The sequence below is a fragment of the Arvicola amphibius genome, chromosome 9, assembly GCF_903992535.2.
Source record: "Arvicola amphibius chromosome 9, mArvAmp1.2, whole genome shotgun sequence".
NCBI classification, from domain to species: Eukaryota; Metazoa; Chordata; class Mammalia; order Rodentia; family Cricetidae; genus Arvicola; species Arvicola amphibius.
The window spans coordinates 9,180,236-9,195,684 of record NC_052055.2 but is presented as its reverse complement, the minus strand read 5'-3'; the positions used below and the strand labels follow the sequence as shown (position 1 = coordinate 9,195,684).

The 15,449-nt window shown below is 41.2% G+C and overlaps 2 protein-coding genes across 7 annotated transcripts in view; one reads left to right on the top strand and one right to left on the bottom strand.

Annotated features, from left to right (window-relative positions):
* Positions 1-560: 560 nt before the first annotated feature.
* Eny2 (ENY2 transcription and export complex 2 subunit) lies at positions 561-8,259 on the bottom strand. Of its 5 annotated transcripts, none has more exons than XM_038341766.2 (6): positions 8,175-8,259; positions 7,711-7,768; positions 6,693-6,769; positions 3,579-3,649; positions 2,341-2,415; positions 561-828 (listed from the first exon to the last, which is right to left on the bottom strand). In XM_038341766.2, exons 3-6 carry the CDS (start codon positions 6,758-6,760, stop codon positions 752-754), a joined length of 291 nt encoding a protein of 96 aa, XP_038197694.1. In that variant the 5' UTR covers positions 6,761-6,769; positions 7,711-7,768; positions 8,175-8,259; the 3' UTR covers positions 561-751. The 5 variants fall into 5 exon arrangements, with proteins under 5 accessions (XP_038197694.1, XP_038197693.1, XP_038197692.1 ...); XM_038341765.2 differs by having other exon boundaries at positions 8,103-8,239; XM_038341764.2 differs by lacking the exon at positions 7,711-7,768 and having other exon boundaries at positions 8,175-8,258.
* A 215-nt stretch (positions 8,260-8,474) lies between these two features.
* Nudcd1 (NudC domain containing 1) overlaps positions 8,475-15,449 on the top strand; it is a 40,811-nt gene continuing 33,836 nt past the window's right edge. For both annotated transcript variants that reach the window (XM_038341760.1, XM_038341759.1), the window contains exon 1: positions 8,475-8,684. In XM_038341760.1, coding sequence (XP_038197688.1) covers positions 8,570-8,684 — 115 coding nt within the window. In that variant the 5' untranslated portion in view covers positions 8,475-8,569. The remainder of the gene's footprint in view (positions 8,685-15,449) is intronic.

Genomic DNA, 15,449 nt, shown 5'->3' with positions numbered 1-15,449 from the left:
TAAGCAATGCGAGGAATGGGAGGCAAAGTTCCAAATGGAAGGATGGTCAACATTATCACCCTGCGTCAAAGGTCACATTAACAGACAAGAGTCCATTAGATCTAGCAATCCTGATGGCAGAGGAAAGCTAATGGGTACAGAGTATTAGTTTCCATTTATGTTCTTTCTTGACCTCAGTATATAGGGATGCAATTTAGAGATGCTGCTTTCAAAGTTCAGATCGTGTGCAGCCAGCTTGTAAATGTTGTCTTCCACTAGATGGTAAATTCTTTGAAGCACAAGAAAGGCACATACAGATAAGACTCAGTACTAACCCTCTGAACTTGTAACAAATAAGACAAATAACCTACAGTACAAGATGGGGGCATAACAGTTATCAAATATGAGAATTCAAAAGAGGAACATACCATAAGTAGACAACCCAGAAAGCCTTCTCAGTTGTTAGTACAGAGAATCACACATAGAAATACTGAATTATAGTAAGTAATTGCTGGCATTTCTCTTAGCATATCTACTCAATCAGTAATAAACACAGTTCCATATTCCAAAATCGAAAAAAATTGAAACTCATTCATGAGATATTTATTAAAATAACACATTTAGGGAAAAAACCAATACAATGTATACATCATTACTGAAAACTGTATACCATCATACAAAAAAGGACTTTATTTTGGGAAATCAATTTCTAATTTATGGCAAGTTTTACTTTCAGAAATAAACCCACAGAACAACACATTCTAGTTCACCCTTAAAGACTGGCATGCTGAGCAAGGAATGTTCTTATTCTTTGTAGGAGTTCCTTCTTTACACTGTCAGGTACCAGGGCTGAAACATAAAAATCAAAGTCACATGATCAATTTGACTTGATGTTTTATTACAGATTACCAGTACAGGGATTTCACAGAACATTCATATTTGAATGAAGAAACAAAAAGATGGTATCAGGACTTTAACATTTAATCTAAGACCTAAACACCTAGCACATCAATGAGAAGCAAAAGCCTGGGAAATTCTTTAAATTAGATATATACAAGTCCATTTGAAAATGCAAAGGCACACTGATAAGTCCGACTTAACAAGACTGACACCAAACGTGTCACCTCTGAATTGTCTGACTATAAAGTCATTAATAGAGCTGAAGAGAATTTTTATGGCGGGGGAGGGGTGTAAACCTTCTAGAGGTGGTGGCTAAATAAATCTAAACATGTGTACAATATACACAAAACTTTTCTTTAAAACAGAGGTCATAAATTTGAAGAAGTAGGGGAGAGGCGGGAAGACTAAGAGGGAGAAATGGGAATGGAAAAATGTTGTAATTATAATCTCAAAAAACATCAATTTTTACTGGAAACCAATAGAAAATCTGAAAGATATGAACATATCCAAGACGGAAACATTGAAGGAGAAACAGGATAATTTCTTACTTAAATAAACAATGTCTAAGCAATGTTAAGAGATTAAGAAAAAAAAGTAGAAAAAGAAATCAGAGAACCGGGCGGTGGTGGCGCACGCCTTTAATCCCAGCACTCGGGAGGCAGAGGCAGGCGGATCTCTGAGTTCGAGGCCAGCCTGGTCTACAAGAGCTAGTTCCAGGACAGGCTCTAGAAACTACAGGGAAACCCTGTCTCGAAAAACCAAAAAAAAAAAAAAAAAGAAATCAGAGAAAATTATCTTAAAGTATAAACAGATAAAATGAACAAGTTTTTCCTGAGTCATAGTTGATGAAACAAATGTTTTTCAATGGTAAATAAACTTTACGAAAAGGACTATGGGTTTTATACTTCCTTCTTGACATGGAATGAGTATTCTGTATAATTTTCAGATCTTTATTTTATAGTCAAGGATTTTGACTGTGGTCATGTGTAAAGATATCCTACAACTCAGTTAATTTAGATGCTTTCACTTCAAGTCTTAAATATGTATCACCCTGAATTACCAAATTCTTAATTAGACATTCAAGAAGACAGACTTTCATTAATTGTTAATAAGGAAAGAGATAGTAGGACAATGACTCAGGACTGGAGTAAAACTCTGAATTATTAAATATTTAAGTGGAGCAGGCCATATCTAATAAAGTTTATAAATCCAAGATTCAGGTGACATTTTCCTGTATAAAATCTCATGTCAAAAATGATCTGCCTTACTAATACTAACCATCAACCTAACACCGCAGACAGGGAGCATGCCAATTTATACCAACTACTCCAGACTTTTCCAACAGTCAGCTGGGCAACTGTACTTAAACCTTTCCTACAGGAAGAACAACTCCATGATTTTGGCAAGGATGTTTTCTTACAGAAAGCCTGTATTTCCTCTGACACAATTTGTGCTTCTTACCTCTGCCTTTTGGAGTGATTTCAGCCACCAAGTCATCAACAGTAACGTGTTCTAGTCCTTTTTCTTTAATTACCTCTTATGCAAAAGCAAAAAACAAATCATATCATTTAAAATCATTATCTGTAAGAAAGATTTTCATAGAGGAAGGGTTAAAATCATGTTTTTAGAGTATAGATTGGTCTTTATATAAAAAGAGGACACTTTTTTCTTTTTTAATGAAAATTAATCACCTCATAAATGTATCAATCTCCAGATTACAGTTGGTTCAATCTTCCACTAAATGACTTAAGCAAACAAATAGCAGGAATGCTTAGGATAAATAAGAAATGTGCAGTGTCAAATGTAACTTTTGTAAAAATCTGGAAATTTGTAATTTAACAGATTTTATTATAATTATATTAAGCTTAAATGCATCAAGGAAATAAAATTTATTATTGGAGCCTATGTTATAATTTTATAAACAAGAATTAGGATGTTGAGCTACTTTGCTCTTTTCTCTTCTCCAGTCTGGACCAAAGGAAACAAGAGGAAACATAATCATATTTACTGGACCCTTTAGCATTTACGACTTTCAGTGCCCACAATAACACCCACGTCAAAGGCGAGGCAACTAATGCATAAAGTTCAGTCATTTGTACATGGCCAAAAATGAGCTCTGGGCAAGGTTTGCACAACTCAGCTTCCCCTTTATTTACTTGTCCAGATTTTTTTAAACAGTTAATAAAGACACAGTCTATTATTTTTTACTTGTAGGAAATGTAATATTAAAAATATTACATAAAATAAAATAATTAAAAATATCTAGAATTTCACTCTATCAAAAGCTGTGCCAGAAAAGGGACTCATAGCTACCAAAAACACAAGACTTTTATTGTATATTTTCTACAGTATACTTAGTTCCCTGACCACACTGTAACAGAACACATGACACAATCCTCTACACCTACCAACCATCAAGTGCTTTATTTAGCATTACTAAAAAACACAGGCAACTATACTTTGGTCCCAGAGAATCTTTAGTACTTATTCTTCAATTTTGGAAAATTCTAAAAATTCAGAAATTAAGTCTAAAAATATCACCGAGAAGAAAACTCTCACCATAAGACTCACTTTCCTATCTGCTTAAAATGATGACTGAGGATTGACACTGTAAGATATGAACTATTCTTTACTGTAGTGACTCCCAGACCAACCCAGTTCAGACAACAGCCATGGCGTATCTAAGTGAAACTGATTACCTTTACAGTGTGCCTTCAACTGATCCTTCCAGCCGCACTCGATTAATTTAGCTCGCAGCAACTCTTTGAGGCTGTTTTAAAAGAAAATGTTTTCAAATCAATCGTAGCAAGATACTTTAAATAGCAATGTCTGAAGCAATGTACCAGTACAAACTGTTCAACTAAAACCTTTGCTTTCTGTCCCCAGGCTTTACCTGGGGCCAAATCCCGAGTCACTGCTTAGTTTTCAGACGTTCACAAGCCAGTACTCGGCCTCACTTATCGTTGGGTTCCAAATCCATTCACTGACTCCAGTCTTAGCCTGCCCCACATCTGTCCCCATCCACTGACTCCAGTCTTAACCTGCCCCTTGTCTCTCCCGATTCCCACACTTCAGCAAAACTGGCATGGCTATTGTACTATAATTAGCAGGATTTTCTTCTCTTAAACACTCTTTCTCTGCAGACCACCAGTCTTTCAATAGCCCCAGAGACTGACTGACCATGTGACACGTCAACCCTGATGCCTGAGTAGGGCTTTCGAGAGCCAAAATACAACTTCATTTTCCCTCCCACTTTCTCCCCTTCTTCTCAAAATGATAATGTCATTCTTCTGGACACTTGGGAGCATCCTTCAACTCACTATGCATGCAATGTATGAGTAAATCCTGCACTTTCAGTTTTAAAATGTTTACCTAGAATTTAAATGTTTCTCTGCCAAGAGTACCATAGTTCTAGCCACCATCTTTTCTTGTCTGGACTAACACCTAACTTACTACATCACCTCCCCACCTGCTCCCTTGATTATGACATTCTCCTCAAAATCTCCCAGTGCCTTCCCAAATGATCAGGTTAAAAGTCTAAGATTCTACTACAGGCCAAAATGCTCTGCCTTCTCCTCAGTTACACTTCTGAGTCTATCTCCTCTCCCTTTACCCGCTTTATTCCATGGCTAGAATGTGCTTAGGAGACAAGTTTATCTTAGGACTGTGACTCTCTGAGCGCCCCGATTCCTTCATACTCGTCAGATCTCTTTACAAGAGATATTTTACTTTTTCTGTCTAAAACTTCAGCCTCTCTGCATATCCCTTGGCTTTATTCTTTCCCCAGTACTCATCACTGTGTGACATATCACAGTTATAATGTGTTTCCTCCATGTAAAGTGTAAGCCCCATGAAAGTACACATTACTACTGTATCCAGGGCACCTAACAGGTAATGGTGCATGGCAGCAGTGCATGAATAAGAAAGAGAACGGCAATTCTCCACACACATTGCTACCCATGCTGTCTGCACGCACTCAGCACAGCATCTGATCTCTCTCCATATGGGTGTCTGCTTTACCTCCCATTTGGAAAAAGTACACGGCTATGTCCTCCTTTCCAATGGCTGCTTTTCACCTTCACCCCATCACTTTTCTAACTAATTTTCCTACCGTCTATCTTAGCCCCTTCAAATCTACATTCACAATGCCAAAATAATATCCCTACAAGGACAATGTAGCTTAGTCACTTCCTTTCCAAAAATTCCCATCACCTAAGGACAAAGACAGCAACATACACTTTGTGCAAACTCAGTTTTCTGCTCTGTAACAGAAACACAACCAAACAGCTCTACTGAGTCACTCTCCCCATACAAATCTGGAGAAGATTCTTATTTATTTATTTAGAAGATTCTTGTAATTTGAAATATGACTTGGACATGGCTGATCATAACTTGCCTATTACCTAAGCATGATGGTAAGTAACCAAGTGAGGCTCTTTGCAGGTAGGATGTAAATTTTGAACTGCTAACCTCTGCCACCTGTGTGTAGGGCTTGCTTGAGAATAAAGACAACAGAGGAAAGGAGAGCTGAGGGAGGAAAAGACACAGTGTGCAACTGTTTCTAAGGGCCCGGATGCAGTGATGTAAAGAGCATCTTCAGATCGTCAATGTTTTCATTACATGGGCTTAAATACGCCACTGGTTATAACACTTGTAAAATTCAGTATGTTTTCAAAGGACAGAATTCTTAAACGAAATTCCACACTTCTGCACCCTCTCCAGTCACAAGCTCTCACACTCTCGCTATATTCTATATCCTGCAGTTCCCCGAGCACTTATCAGGTACCAAAGCTCTGAATGCGCCTCCTGTTCCACAAGCCTAGACCATCTTTTCCCTTTCTGACCTAGAGAACTGCTGATTCTTCTTCTATCCTATGTGAAAATCTTTTGGGAGCCTGTCCTGGAACTAGCTCTTGTAGACCAGGCTGGCCTCGAACTCAGAGATCCACCTGCCTCTGCTGGGATTAAAGGCTCGCACCATTACCATCCAGCTTTTATTATTGAAATTTACCCAATCACCTTCAGGTAAAATGGGAGAAATCCCCCTGTTCCTGTATATGCACATTCCTTTTGTAAATTTTTGTTTGTTTTTTGTTTTGTTTTTTGAGACTTGGTTTCTCTGAGTAATAGCCCTAACTGTCCTGGAACTAGCTCTTGTAGTCCAGGCTGGCCTTGAATTCAGAGATCCACCTGCCTCTTCCTCCCAAGTGCTGGGATTAAAGGTGTGCGCCACCACTGCCTGACTTCCTTTTGAAAATTATTGCTCTGCTCTGGGAGCCTTTTTGTATTTCTTTAAACATTTTCTCCTTAAATAAGGTTTTAAGCATAACGTTATATAATGGGTATACAAAGGCATTTCCCTCATGGAGCCTGGATTACACTGATGACCATAAACTAATGGAATACACAGCGGATACAAGAGCTAGAATTTGAAGATAAGTAACTGACTAGAAGAGGAAGAAGAAAGCACTTGAGCAAAGAGTAACAGCCCAATTCTGCAGAGCTAAGAGCACGAGGTAATTAAACCCAGGCACTACTCCCCGGCTGTAGTTATTTGTGTCCATGCTCTCTTCTCCGTTTTGTGAGACATGCTTCAGCAGTGCAGTTTACTGCTTATCTTTGTATGTGACTCTTCAAACCTTGCAATGCTTGTTTCGACTATTATAGATGTTAAGAACAGAAACTTTGGTGATCTTTCCTTTTCTCTAGTTCTTTCCAGATAGGTTTTGTCCCTGTACACTAGAAATTCTTCCATTCACACGTAGCCATTAAGGACGGGAAAACCTGACTTGTGAACCCAGTTGACTACTCACCGTTCTCTTTCTCCAGTTTCTATTAACTTTTGGTTAATCGCTGCTCTCATCTGCGCATCTTTGTTCATCTTGCTAACCTGGACAGCAACACGCAGTGTGAGATACGTCACATTTAGAGAACCGGTTCCTGCTAAGTCCTCTCTAGACAACCATCCTAACAACACATTCACCATTCTAGGAAGGAGAGGATGAGAACTTCAAGTATGTGACATGGCATCATTATTCCTAGTACTAGTTACCGCATCCAATTCAGCTTCGCTATGCTACCCCCTCCCGGAGTCAGTGCTCTTCATTCACAACTACTATTACAACATCATCAAGCGCTTACTATCTAACACCGAGCATCCTGAACTCCCACACTCGCTCTGTAAACACGACTTTATTTTACAGATGAGAACACTGAGGCACAGAAACAGAAAATGGTGATGGGTAAATTTGAACTCAGGCGCACTCAGCCACCAAGAGCCCCAAACACCTCACTGAACTGCAGATTAATGACTGACTACTGCTCTTTTCTGCATCTTAACCGCATTCAAATTTTGGGACAGGCATATAGTATGCACACCAATAAGAGATACTATCGTGAAGAATGAAATAGGACTTTGTGTGCTTTAGTGTTCACTAAAATTTACTGAGAATTACAACTGCCACCCTAACTGTAGGTCTCTGTGCCCACAAACACACTTTTTCTGGACGGTATGATAAGAGAAAACAAATCTCAAACTAGTCCTTAACTGAGAAAATTCTCCATTCTCATTTAAAAAAAAAAAAAAAGCAAGGTTAAGTTTTGAGGACATGTTTGCCCTTTAAAGGTTTAAAATAAAATCAGAACTAAGTTAATGTTTTCCTACTTAATGTCACTAACACGGGACTACTGGGTAGTTGCCTACTTCGTCTATATGAAAACTCGGACTGACAGAATTTTCAGAGTCGGGTTGGGCAAGGAACAGGAGAGCAGAGGGTTAATAACTAGGAAATGTCCTACTCCTGTGGCTGGCGTTTAACCTTTTCAAAATACCTGCAAAGTTCAGTGAGACCCACACCGAGCACAGCGAAACTTCACCTCGTCTGGGCCCCTAAAGAAATCACGGCTGGTGACCTTGGCCAAGTCACTTACTTCCCAAAGGCCTCAGTTTTCTCACTGGTAAAACAAGGGCGCTAGGGAACCCCTCCCCGCTCTGACATTCTTGGGGAAAAGGCACCCCGGCCGAGACAGCTGGAGAGGCGGGAGAGGAGGAGCCAGAAAACAAAAGCGAGGTCTGGCTCCGGGCCAACTCCAGCAGCACGCCCTGTCGGAGAGCCCTACAGGCCCGCGAGCGCGGGTCGGGGAAGCTAACGAGAAGACAGCACATCGAAAGGAGCCTGGGCTGGGCCCGGGTCCCGGCCCTGAGGACCACGGGCATAGCTCACCACCATCACCGCGGGCGAGGGCCGTCCCTTCCCAGCGACGAAATGACCCTTGCGCTGACGACCGTTACCTACCACACTCTTCTGCTGCCCGGACTTAGACCCTCAGTAGCTCGGGCACCTAAGCACACAGAAAGCTAGACCACGCATTTCCGGGGCGGGATCTGGCCACCCTGCCTATATAATGTGAGAATTCAACTAGCGCGGGCCGCCTTCTGGTCGCTTGGCCTTCTGGGGAGGGAAGTCCAGAGACAGCTTAGCGGGCGGGCGTTCGTCCTCGGTGAACTATACTTCCCAGGAGGCAACACGAGTCAGCTTTCTCATGGATACTACATTTCCCAGACGAGACTGGGCGCCGCAGAGTCCTCTGGGATGGGAACCACGCCGCTTCCCACCCTCAGTTCCAGGAGAGAAGCGCGGACCTTTCAACAAGATCTTTATTGATTCTCTCGCTGGGCTCCCGGAACGCTATGGAGGCAGCCAATTGCTCCCTGCGGGTGAAGCGACCCTTACTGGATCCCCGCTTCGAGGGCTACAAGCTGTCTCTCGAGCCGCTGCCCTGCTACCAGCTGGAGCTCGATGCAGGTGGGATCGGCGGCGCCCTCTCGCACGTGGTTCCTTTTCGTTTAGGCTGCCATCGGCGCGACCCTCTGTCACTCTGGCTGGCCAGGCGTGGTGGCCTTTCCCTGGACGCGTCCTGCGGGGCTGCACCTAGAGCGGCAGTCCCCGGAAAGCAATACCCACGCGGGGACCCGGGGGCACCCCCTTCGCTCTGCGTCCGAGCCTCGGGACCCTGGGCCCTGGCTGGCACTCGCAGCCGAGCTTGGAGGTTCACCGCATCCCCGGTCCCCGCTGCGCTGGAGGTTGCCTTTCCTTCCCCAAGCACCTTTTAGTAAACGTGTTCACCAGGAAGCCACGCCTCCTTGGAAAATTCCCAGCTCCCTTTTCTGACGCAGAATCATTTCTTTGGAGAATTCCCCCCCCCCCACACACACATTTAGTTAGCAGTTTCAAGTACCCAGGTCCCCGATACACACGCAACGACCCTACAGGTTATTGAGGGAAACAGATTTAGTGCTCTTAGTACTGCATACTGCTGCTACTTACTTCATTTGTAACGGGCCAGATCTCAAACTTCTCTCTCTCCTTTATATATTGTTTTATTTCTTTCTGTTTTTTCGAGACAGTGTTTCCTAGTAGCTATGGAGTTAGTCCTACAACTTGCTCTGTAGACCAAGTTGGTCTCGAACCTCTGCCTCCCGAGTGCGGGGATTAAAGACGTGCGCCACCACCGCCCAGCTCAAACTTCTTTTTACAACGTTCAAACTTCTTTTTACAACGTTAAGAACTGTAATTTTGCCGGGCGGTGGTGGCGCACGCCTTTAATCCCAGCACTGGGGAGGCAGAGGGAGGCGGATATCTGAGGCCAGCCTGGTCTACCAGAGCTAGTTCCAGGACAGGTTTCAAAGCCCCAGAGAAACTGTCTCGGTCGGAAAACCAAAAGAAAAAAAAAGAAACTGCAATTTTATTATTAACGAAAACGCCCAGAGATTTTTTTTTTACGTGTTCCCGAGGGTTACGCTTAGAGAAATACTGATCTAGAAGTATTAGTAGACATTTAAAAATTGAGCAAATGTTCATTTGTTTAGAGAGTGACTCTGTAGCCTTGACTGCTTGGCACTTGCTTTGTAGCCGGGGTAGGCCCCGAACTCACAGATATCCAGCTTCCTCTGCCTCCCGAGTGCTGGGATTTAAAGGCATACTTTCCCATGCCCCCATTCAGGCCAACAAATGCCTGTTTTTTAATTTGTTTATTTAATTTAGAAGTAATCTTGTGGGTCTATTTTGTGTTATACTGTGATGGTCATGATTGGTAGGAAACAGTTCATAAGAAGCCGACGAATCCTGATCCGTTTAAGAAGCATCTACAGTCTGGGCAAGCAGGGCTAGGAAGTGAGCACGCAATGGTGTATCAGGGAAAGCATCCTGGAGAGCTGAGTTGAGTGTAGTTGTTGGGCAGCGGCAAAGAGGAGCTTCCTTTCTTTTCCTCTTCCTCTTGGGCGTTTGATGTTTTTGTCTCCTTGCCAGTAACAGATACTGCTATGTTCAGTTAGCTAATTCATTGGAAACAAAACCTAAAGGCACAAAGCCTTTTGGCTCAGAACAGAAGGTATTGTTGCTCTCAAATGGACGGGTCAGCAGGTCCTCTCACAGGGCTCATTCATGCATCTTTGCTCAGGGATGGGTTGCCAGGGGCAGTTCTGGTCATCTTGGTCTGAGGAGACTGCTGGCTAGTCCCTTGTTTCAGATATTGTCATATAATCTTGACTTGAGCCCCCACGTGGTTGGTCATCTTTTCTGCAGGCCAGCTCAGGCCTTTTGCGGGAGGTAGGTCACTGTACAAGTGCTGGTTCAGTATGCTTTTGACAAGTTTCTACTTGTCCTATTGGCCAAAGCAAATTAAATGATCAAATCAAGAGTCACTGTTGGAAGGCCCTAGCAGAGGGTCTAGATCCAGAGTGATAAGTTTACTTTATTTGTTCATCTATTGATGAACATCTAGATTGATTCTGCTTCCTAGCTATTGTGAACAGAGCAGAGCACACTTGGATGTTCAAGGATATATTTTTTATTGCTCTACTTCAGACATCAAATGCCGTATTAAACAAGATGGAAAAAGTGAGTACTTTTGTCTCATCTTAGTTTTAAAAGAAATACTTTCAGTTTTTTTCCCACTTAACGTATAGGGTTGGTTATGGGCTTGTTACTTCTTATTTTGAGGTGAAGTCCTAATTTCTCTAGGACTTTCGTCATGAAGATATTATAAACTTAGTCTGGTGCCTTTTCTGAATTGATTAAAAAGATGACATTGTATTACATTTGTTGGGTATGTGGATGTAGAACATTTTTGCAATCTTACAGTCTTCTTAAATTTTTTTCTCTAGGCTATACTCAGTTACTTGGAAACATTATGACCAGTGGGCCTTGTTTTTATCGCGAAGCTGGTAGGGAATAGTGCTCAGGGTAGGACAAACTATCCTTAGTACTGAAACAAGACCTTCCCAATATTCCTTGAATAGCACATTTCCCATTCTACCTGCTGGTGTTAGTCATTTCCAGCCTTGTGTGAGGTCCAGCACTGTTCCTCTAATCCTTGCTGTGTCTCTTACTTTGGCTGTTACTTTCATCAACTCACACAGCTTCTGCTGTGCTGAGTGCTTGAGGAAGACCTTGTGTCCATCTCCAGCATGTGTCTTGTGCTCTTCGTCCTTTTGCTGCTGCTCTGCCCACGGAACTATGGCCCCTTAGGCTTTCTTAGAATCACAGGGCAGTGTCTTCAAGTCTAGGACTTTGCTGTCTTGTCCCATGCTCTGGAAGCTTTTCAGGACTGTCAGATGGGGCATGGTAGGCTGCCCTTCTGTGTGTCTGGTGTCTCAATGATCGCGGTCCTTAGCTGCCTGTGTATCAGTCTTGGAAACTGTTGTTTCATGTAGTTTTGTTAGATTTATCTTACTGCTTGTTTTGATGAAAGAGAAATTAGGTTCTGTTATCGTGCCTTGGTTGGAAATAAATATTGTTCAAGATGTATTTTAAGTGAAACAAATGATTTCTGTGTGAATGGGAAACAGTTGGGAATGGCTGCTAAGGGTGTGTAGAATAGAAGAGGACCAGCTCTGTAAAGAAGTTTGAGAAGTGCAGGGAGACTGTGTTAGTTGCTCGTTCTTGTCACAAAGTAAAGGAAAAGTTACGGTGCTCATGATCTCCAAGTCAACTTTGCAAACAGTGTTCCTTGTGCTCCCTATTGTAAACTAGTGACTTATAAACATATGAGATTGTTTCATACTTCATTGGCCAGGAGTTAAATACAGAGGATTTCATGGGTTCAGCAGAATACTATATTTCCAGAGGTCAGGAGTAGTAGCAGCGAGTAGTGTTGTTAACACCTTTAGTGCAGGAGTGACGTCGACTTTTCTCAGCAGTGTGTGCTCAAAGCCAAATCAGTCAGTGCCTGGCCTGTAGTAGATAGTCAGTGTATAACCACAGTGGCTTTTGAGGGTCTGTTGGGGCAGAAGTTGTAAAGGTTTAGGGGAGATCTCCTTGGATCCTGAGTTCTTTCTAAAATAATGACTTTTTTATTAATGCTTATTTATACTGCATTGTTAACATTAAATAATAAAACACTGACTTTCAGCTTCTCTGTAAAACTGATCTTCACCAGTTTCAAAGATCCAAGAGAGATCAGGTCCAGCCTGGGCCCTCGTCTATTTCTTGGGATGGGCAGGCTTTCTGGAAGAGTTCTTCTTTTGCTTAAGTTCTGCCATGGACCGAACTCTGCTTTCTCCTTTGTGGTGCTCTGTCCCCCTTCTTGTATTTAAGGTGATCGGCGTGATAGCTGCAGTGACAGCTCTCCATTGCTCGTCTGGGGCCAGAGAGGCAGCCTTTTTCTGTGACCTAACAAACAGATTTATAAAATACTCATCATGTTAGAAACCCACTGCTGGCTTTTGTATTCTAATGATATGTGAATATCTTATAAAAATCTGTCAATCAAATCCAGATCTATGTTTGTGGGTGGTGTTATAATGAGGCAAAAGGTTAAAGACTTGGTTTGTTTAAGGTTACCCAGGACTCTTTATCCAAATATGACAGAACATACTTAGCTTATTATTATCTAATATCATTACTGCTTTGAGCTATTATGTTCATACACGCTTCCTGTATTAGTAAGTTTCATCCACACGGTGGAGCTAGAAAACCAACTCACTCTTATTTAATAGAGTATGTATTTCTAACCGCTCCTTATAAACCAATACTTCCTTAAACTAAAGGGGATGTTTCCACAACCCCCATCAGTGTTTATATGCTTAGGAGTTTGCCTGTGAAGTTGAAGTGTTTCCAGGCTTCAGTCATCCTTTTGGATGTGAGTTGGATGTGACTTGATAATCTTAGTAGCTTGCTAGTGGTTTTGCTTCTTCTCTGTCTGCTGCATTAAGTACTGTCTCAGGAACCCAAATCTGAACTTCCCCCTCCTGTTTAGAAACCAGTGGATCCTTACAGTGAGTTTATAAAGGAATAAATGAAGATGAAGTCACATTGAATTATAGAAATCTAATCGTTGTCCTCATTCTCCAGCTGCATTCCTTTGCAGCTGTTCTTGGTACATAGTTCTTGTATTTTACAAAGCCAGAGTGGTGGCTAGTTCTACCTGTCGCCTTTACACAAGCTGGACTCCCCTTATTGAGATCATAAGGAATAGATTAGGTTGGCCTGTGGGTATGAGTATGAGAATTAATTGAGATTAATTAATTGTTCAGTTAATTGAGGTGGGAAGGCATACCATTTAATGGGTTGGGCCCTAACTTGAGTGACAGGAAAAGATGATTTTAGCACCTAGTGCACATTCATTCTCTTTCTGTTCTTTTTTTTTCTTTTACAAAATTTATCTCAAATTTGTATCAATATACAAATTTTGTATACAATATACAAAAGTCCAATCCAATGTAAAACATTTAAAACTTTTTGTTTGTTTTTTTTTCTGTTTTTTATTGATATTTATTGAGCTCTACATTTTTCTACACTCCCCTCCCTGCCTCTCCCCTTTTCCCCTCAGTCCTCCCCCAAGGTCCCAATGCTCCCAATTTACTCAGGAGATCTTGTCTTTTTCTACTTCCCATGTAGATTAGATCTATGTAAGTCTCTTTCAGTGTCTTCATTGATGTCTAAGTTTTCTGGGATTGTGGTTTGTAGGCTGGTTTTCTTTGCTTTATGTTTAAAAACCACCTATGAGTGAGTACATGTGATAATTGTCTTTCTGTGTCTGGGTTACCTCACTCAAAATAATGTTTTCTAGCTCCATCCATTTTCCTGCAAAATTCAAGATGTCATTTTTTTTTCTGCCGTGTAGTACTCCACTGTGTAAATGTACCAATTTTCCTTATCCATTCTTTAGTCGAGGGGCGTTTAGGTTGTTTCCAGGTTCTGGCTTTGTCAAACAAAGCTGCTATGAACATAGTTGACGCATGTCCTTGTGGCACGATTGAGCATCCTTTGGATATATACCCAAAAGTGGTATTACTGGGTCTTGAGGAAGGTTGTTTCCTAATTTTCTGAGAAATCACCACACTGACATCGAAAGGGGTTGTACCAGCTTGCATTCCCACCAGCAATGCAGAAGTGTTCCCTTTTCCCGATAACCTCTCCAGCATAAGTTGTCATCAATGTTTTTGATCTTGGCCATTCTTACAGGTATAAGATGGAATCTCAGAGTTGTTTTGATTTGTATTTCTCTGATGACTAAGGATGTTGAACTCCATCCATCAAAGACCCCAAAAGGGTGAAATGTTACTAATGAAAGGGACAATAGGCTGCCTGGACAGTCATCCAAAGTTTCTCTGTAATATTGAGGCATTTAACTCTGGCCTACAGTCCTAACATATCTGACAGATTTTCTGTGAAGCAGGGAATTCTGAAGGACTATCCTTCTATTTGTCCTCCTACTTGTTTTTGAAAAGTTTGGTAGTTACCTTTCTTGCATCCTGCTGGTCCAATTTGGATAGTAGCTGTTAGCAATTGAGGCAAGGGTAGTTTCTTTGCTCAGTGACTATCTTTTGCCTCAAAGAAAGTAAACTCCATATAGAGTTTCTTCACTGCCCATCATTTTCTTTGAAGTAGATTGGTGCTGCCAGAAATAGATATGTCTCACTGTCGTGAAAAGCCTTAGATATTAAACATATTAAATGTCATATTCTGAGGTCTTTGAAGTGTTTGAAGATTACCCATCTGAAATATATCTCTCTATGACCTTGAAAATATCTAACATAACTATAAGTTTGACTATTATAGATGACTATGAATCTGTATTTTTAATTATCCATTATATTTTAAACGAGCTGTATAAGCACAGTATTTCAAACAAAAGTAGAAAAATGCAGTATAACAGAAATAACTTTAAATTTGTATCAGTAAACTAAACTCCATGCCAACGTAGAATATCCTGAGATTAATAGCTGGTTTTTTTTTGGGGGGGAGGGTTAAAGTAGATTCAATAATCTATCCTTTTATCCTATCAATACTATATATTATCTCTTTTTTCCTTTAGAAAGAGATCTTGGAATTTAACTCATTTGTTTAGTTTTTTGTTTATTTGTTTGTTTTTTTTACCATGACCCATAATAATTTGAAAACAAACCCCTAAACAATGACAAATATCCATAAGTTATTTTGGGAATGTGGTCATAGTTCTCTAGACTTCTTGTTGATTGGGGGGCATTGGTAATCTTTGGGATTATGGTAAATACCTGACTGGAGTATTCTGTGAGGCTGGATTATTTTAGACAGCAGCAGCCTTGA

What these genes read in the sequence shown, in the direction of transcription:
- Eny2 (XM_038341762.2), bottom strand. Translation starts at nt 6,865, where the DNA reads ATGGTGAATGTGTTGTTAGGATGGTTGTCTAGAGAGGACTTAGCAGGA. An exon ending in GTTGAAGGCACACTGTAAAG is followed by an intron (nt 2,416 to 3,578) that starts GTAATCAGTTTC and finishes CTTTTGCATAAG; the next exon opens with AGGTAATTAAAGAAAAAGGA. An exon ending in AATCACTCCAAAAGGCAGAG is followed by an intron (nt 829 to 2,340) that starts GTAAGAAGCACA and finishes TTTATGTTTCAG; the next exon opens with CCCTGGTACCTGACAGTGTA.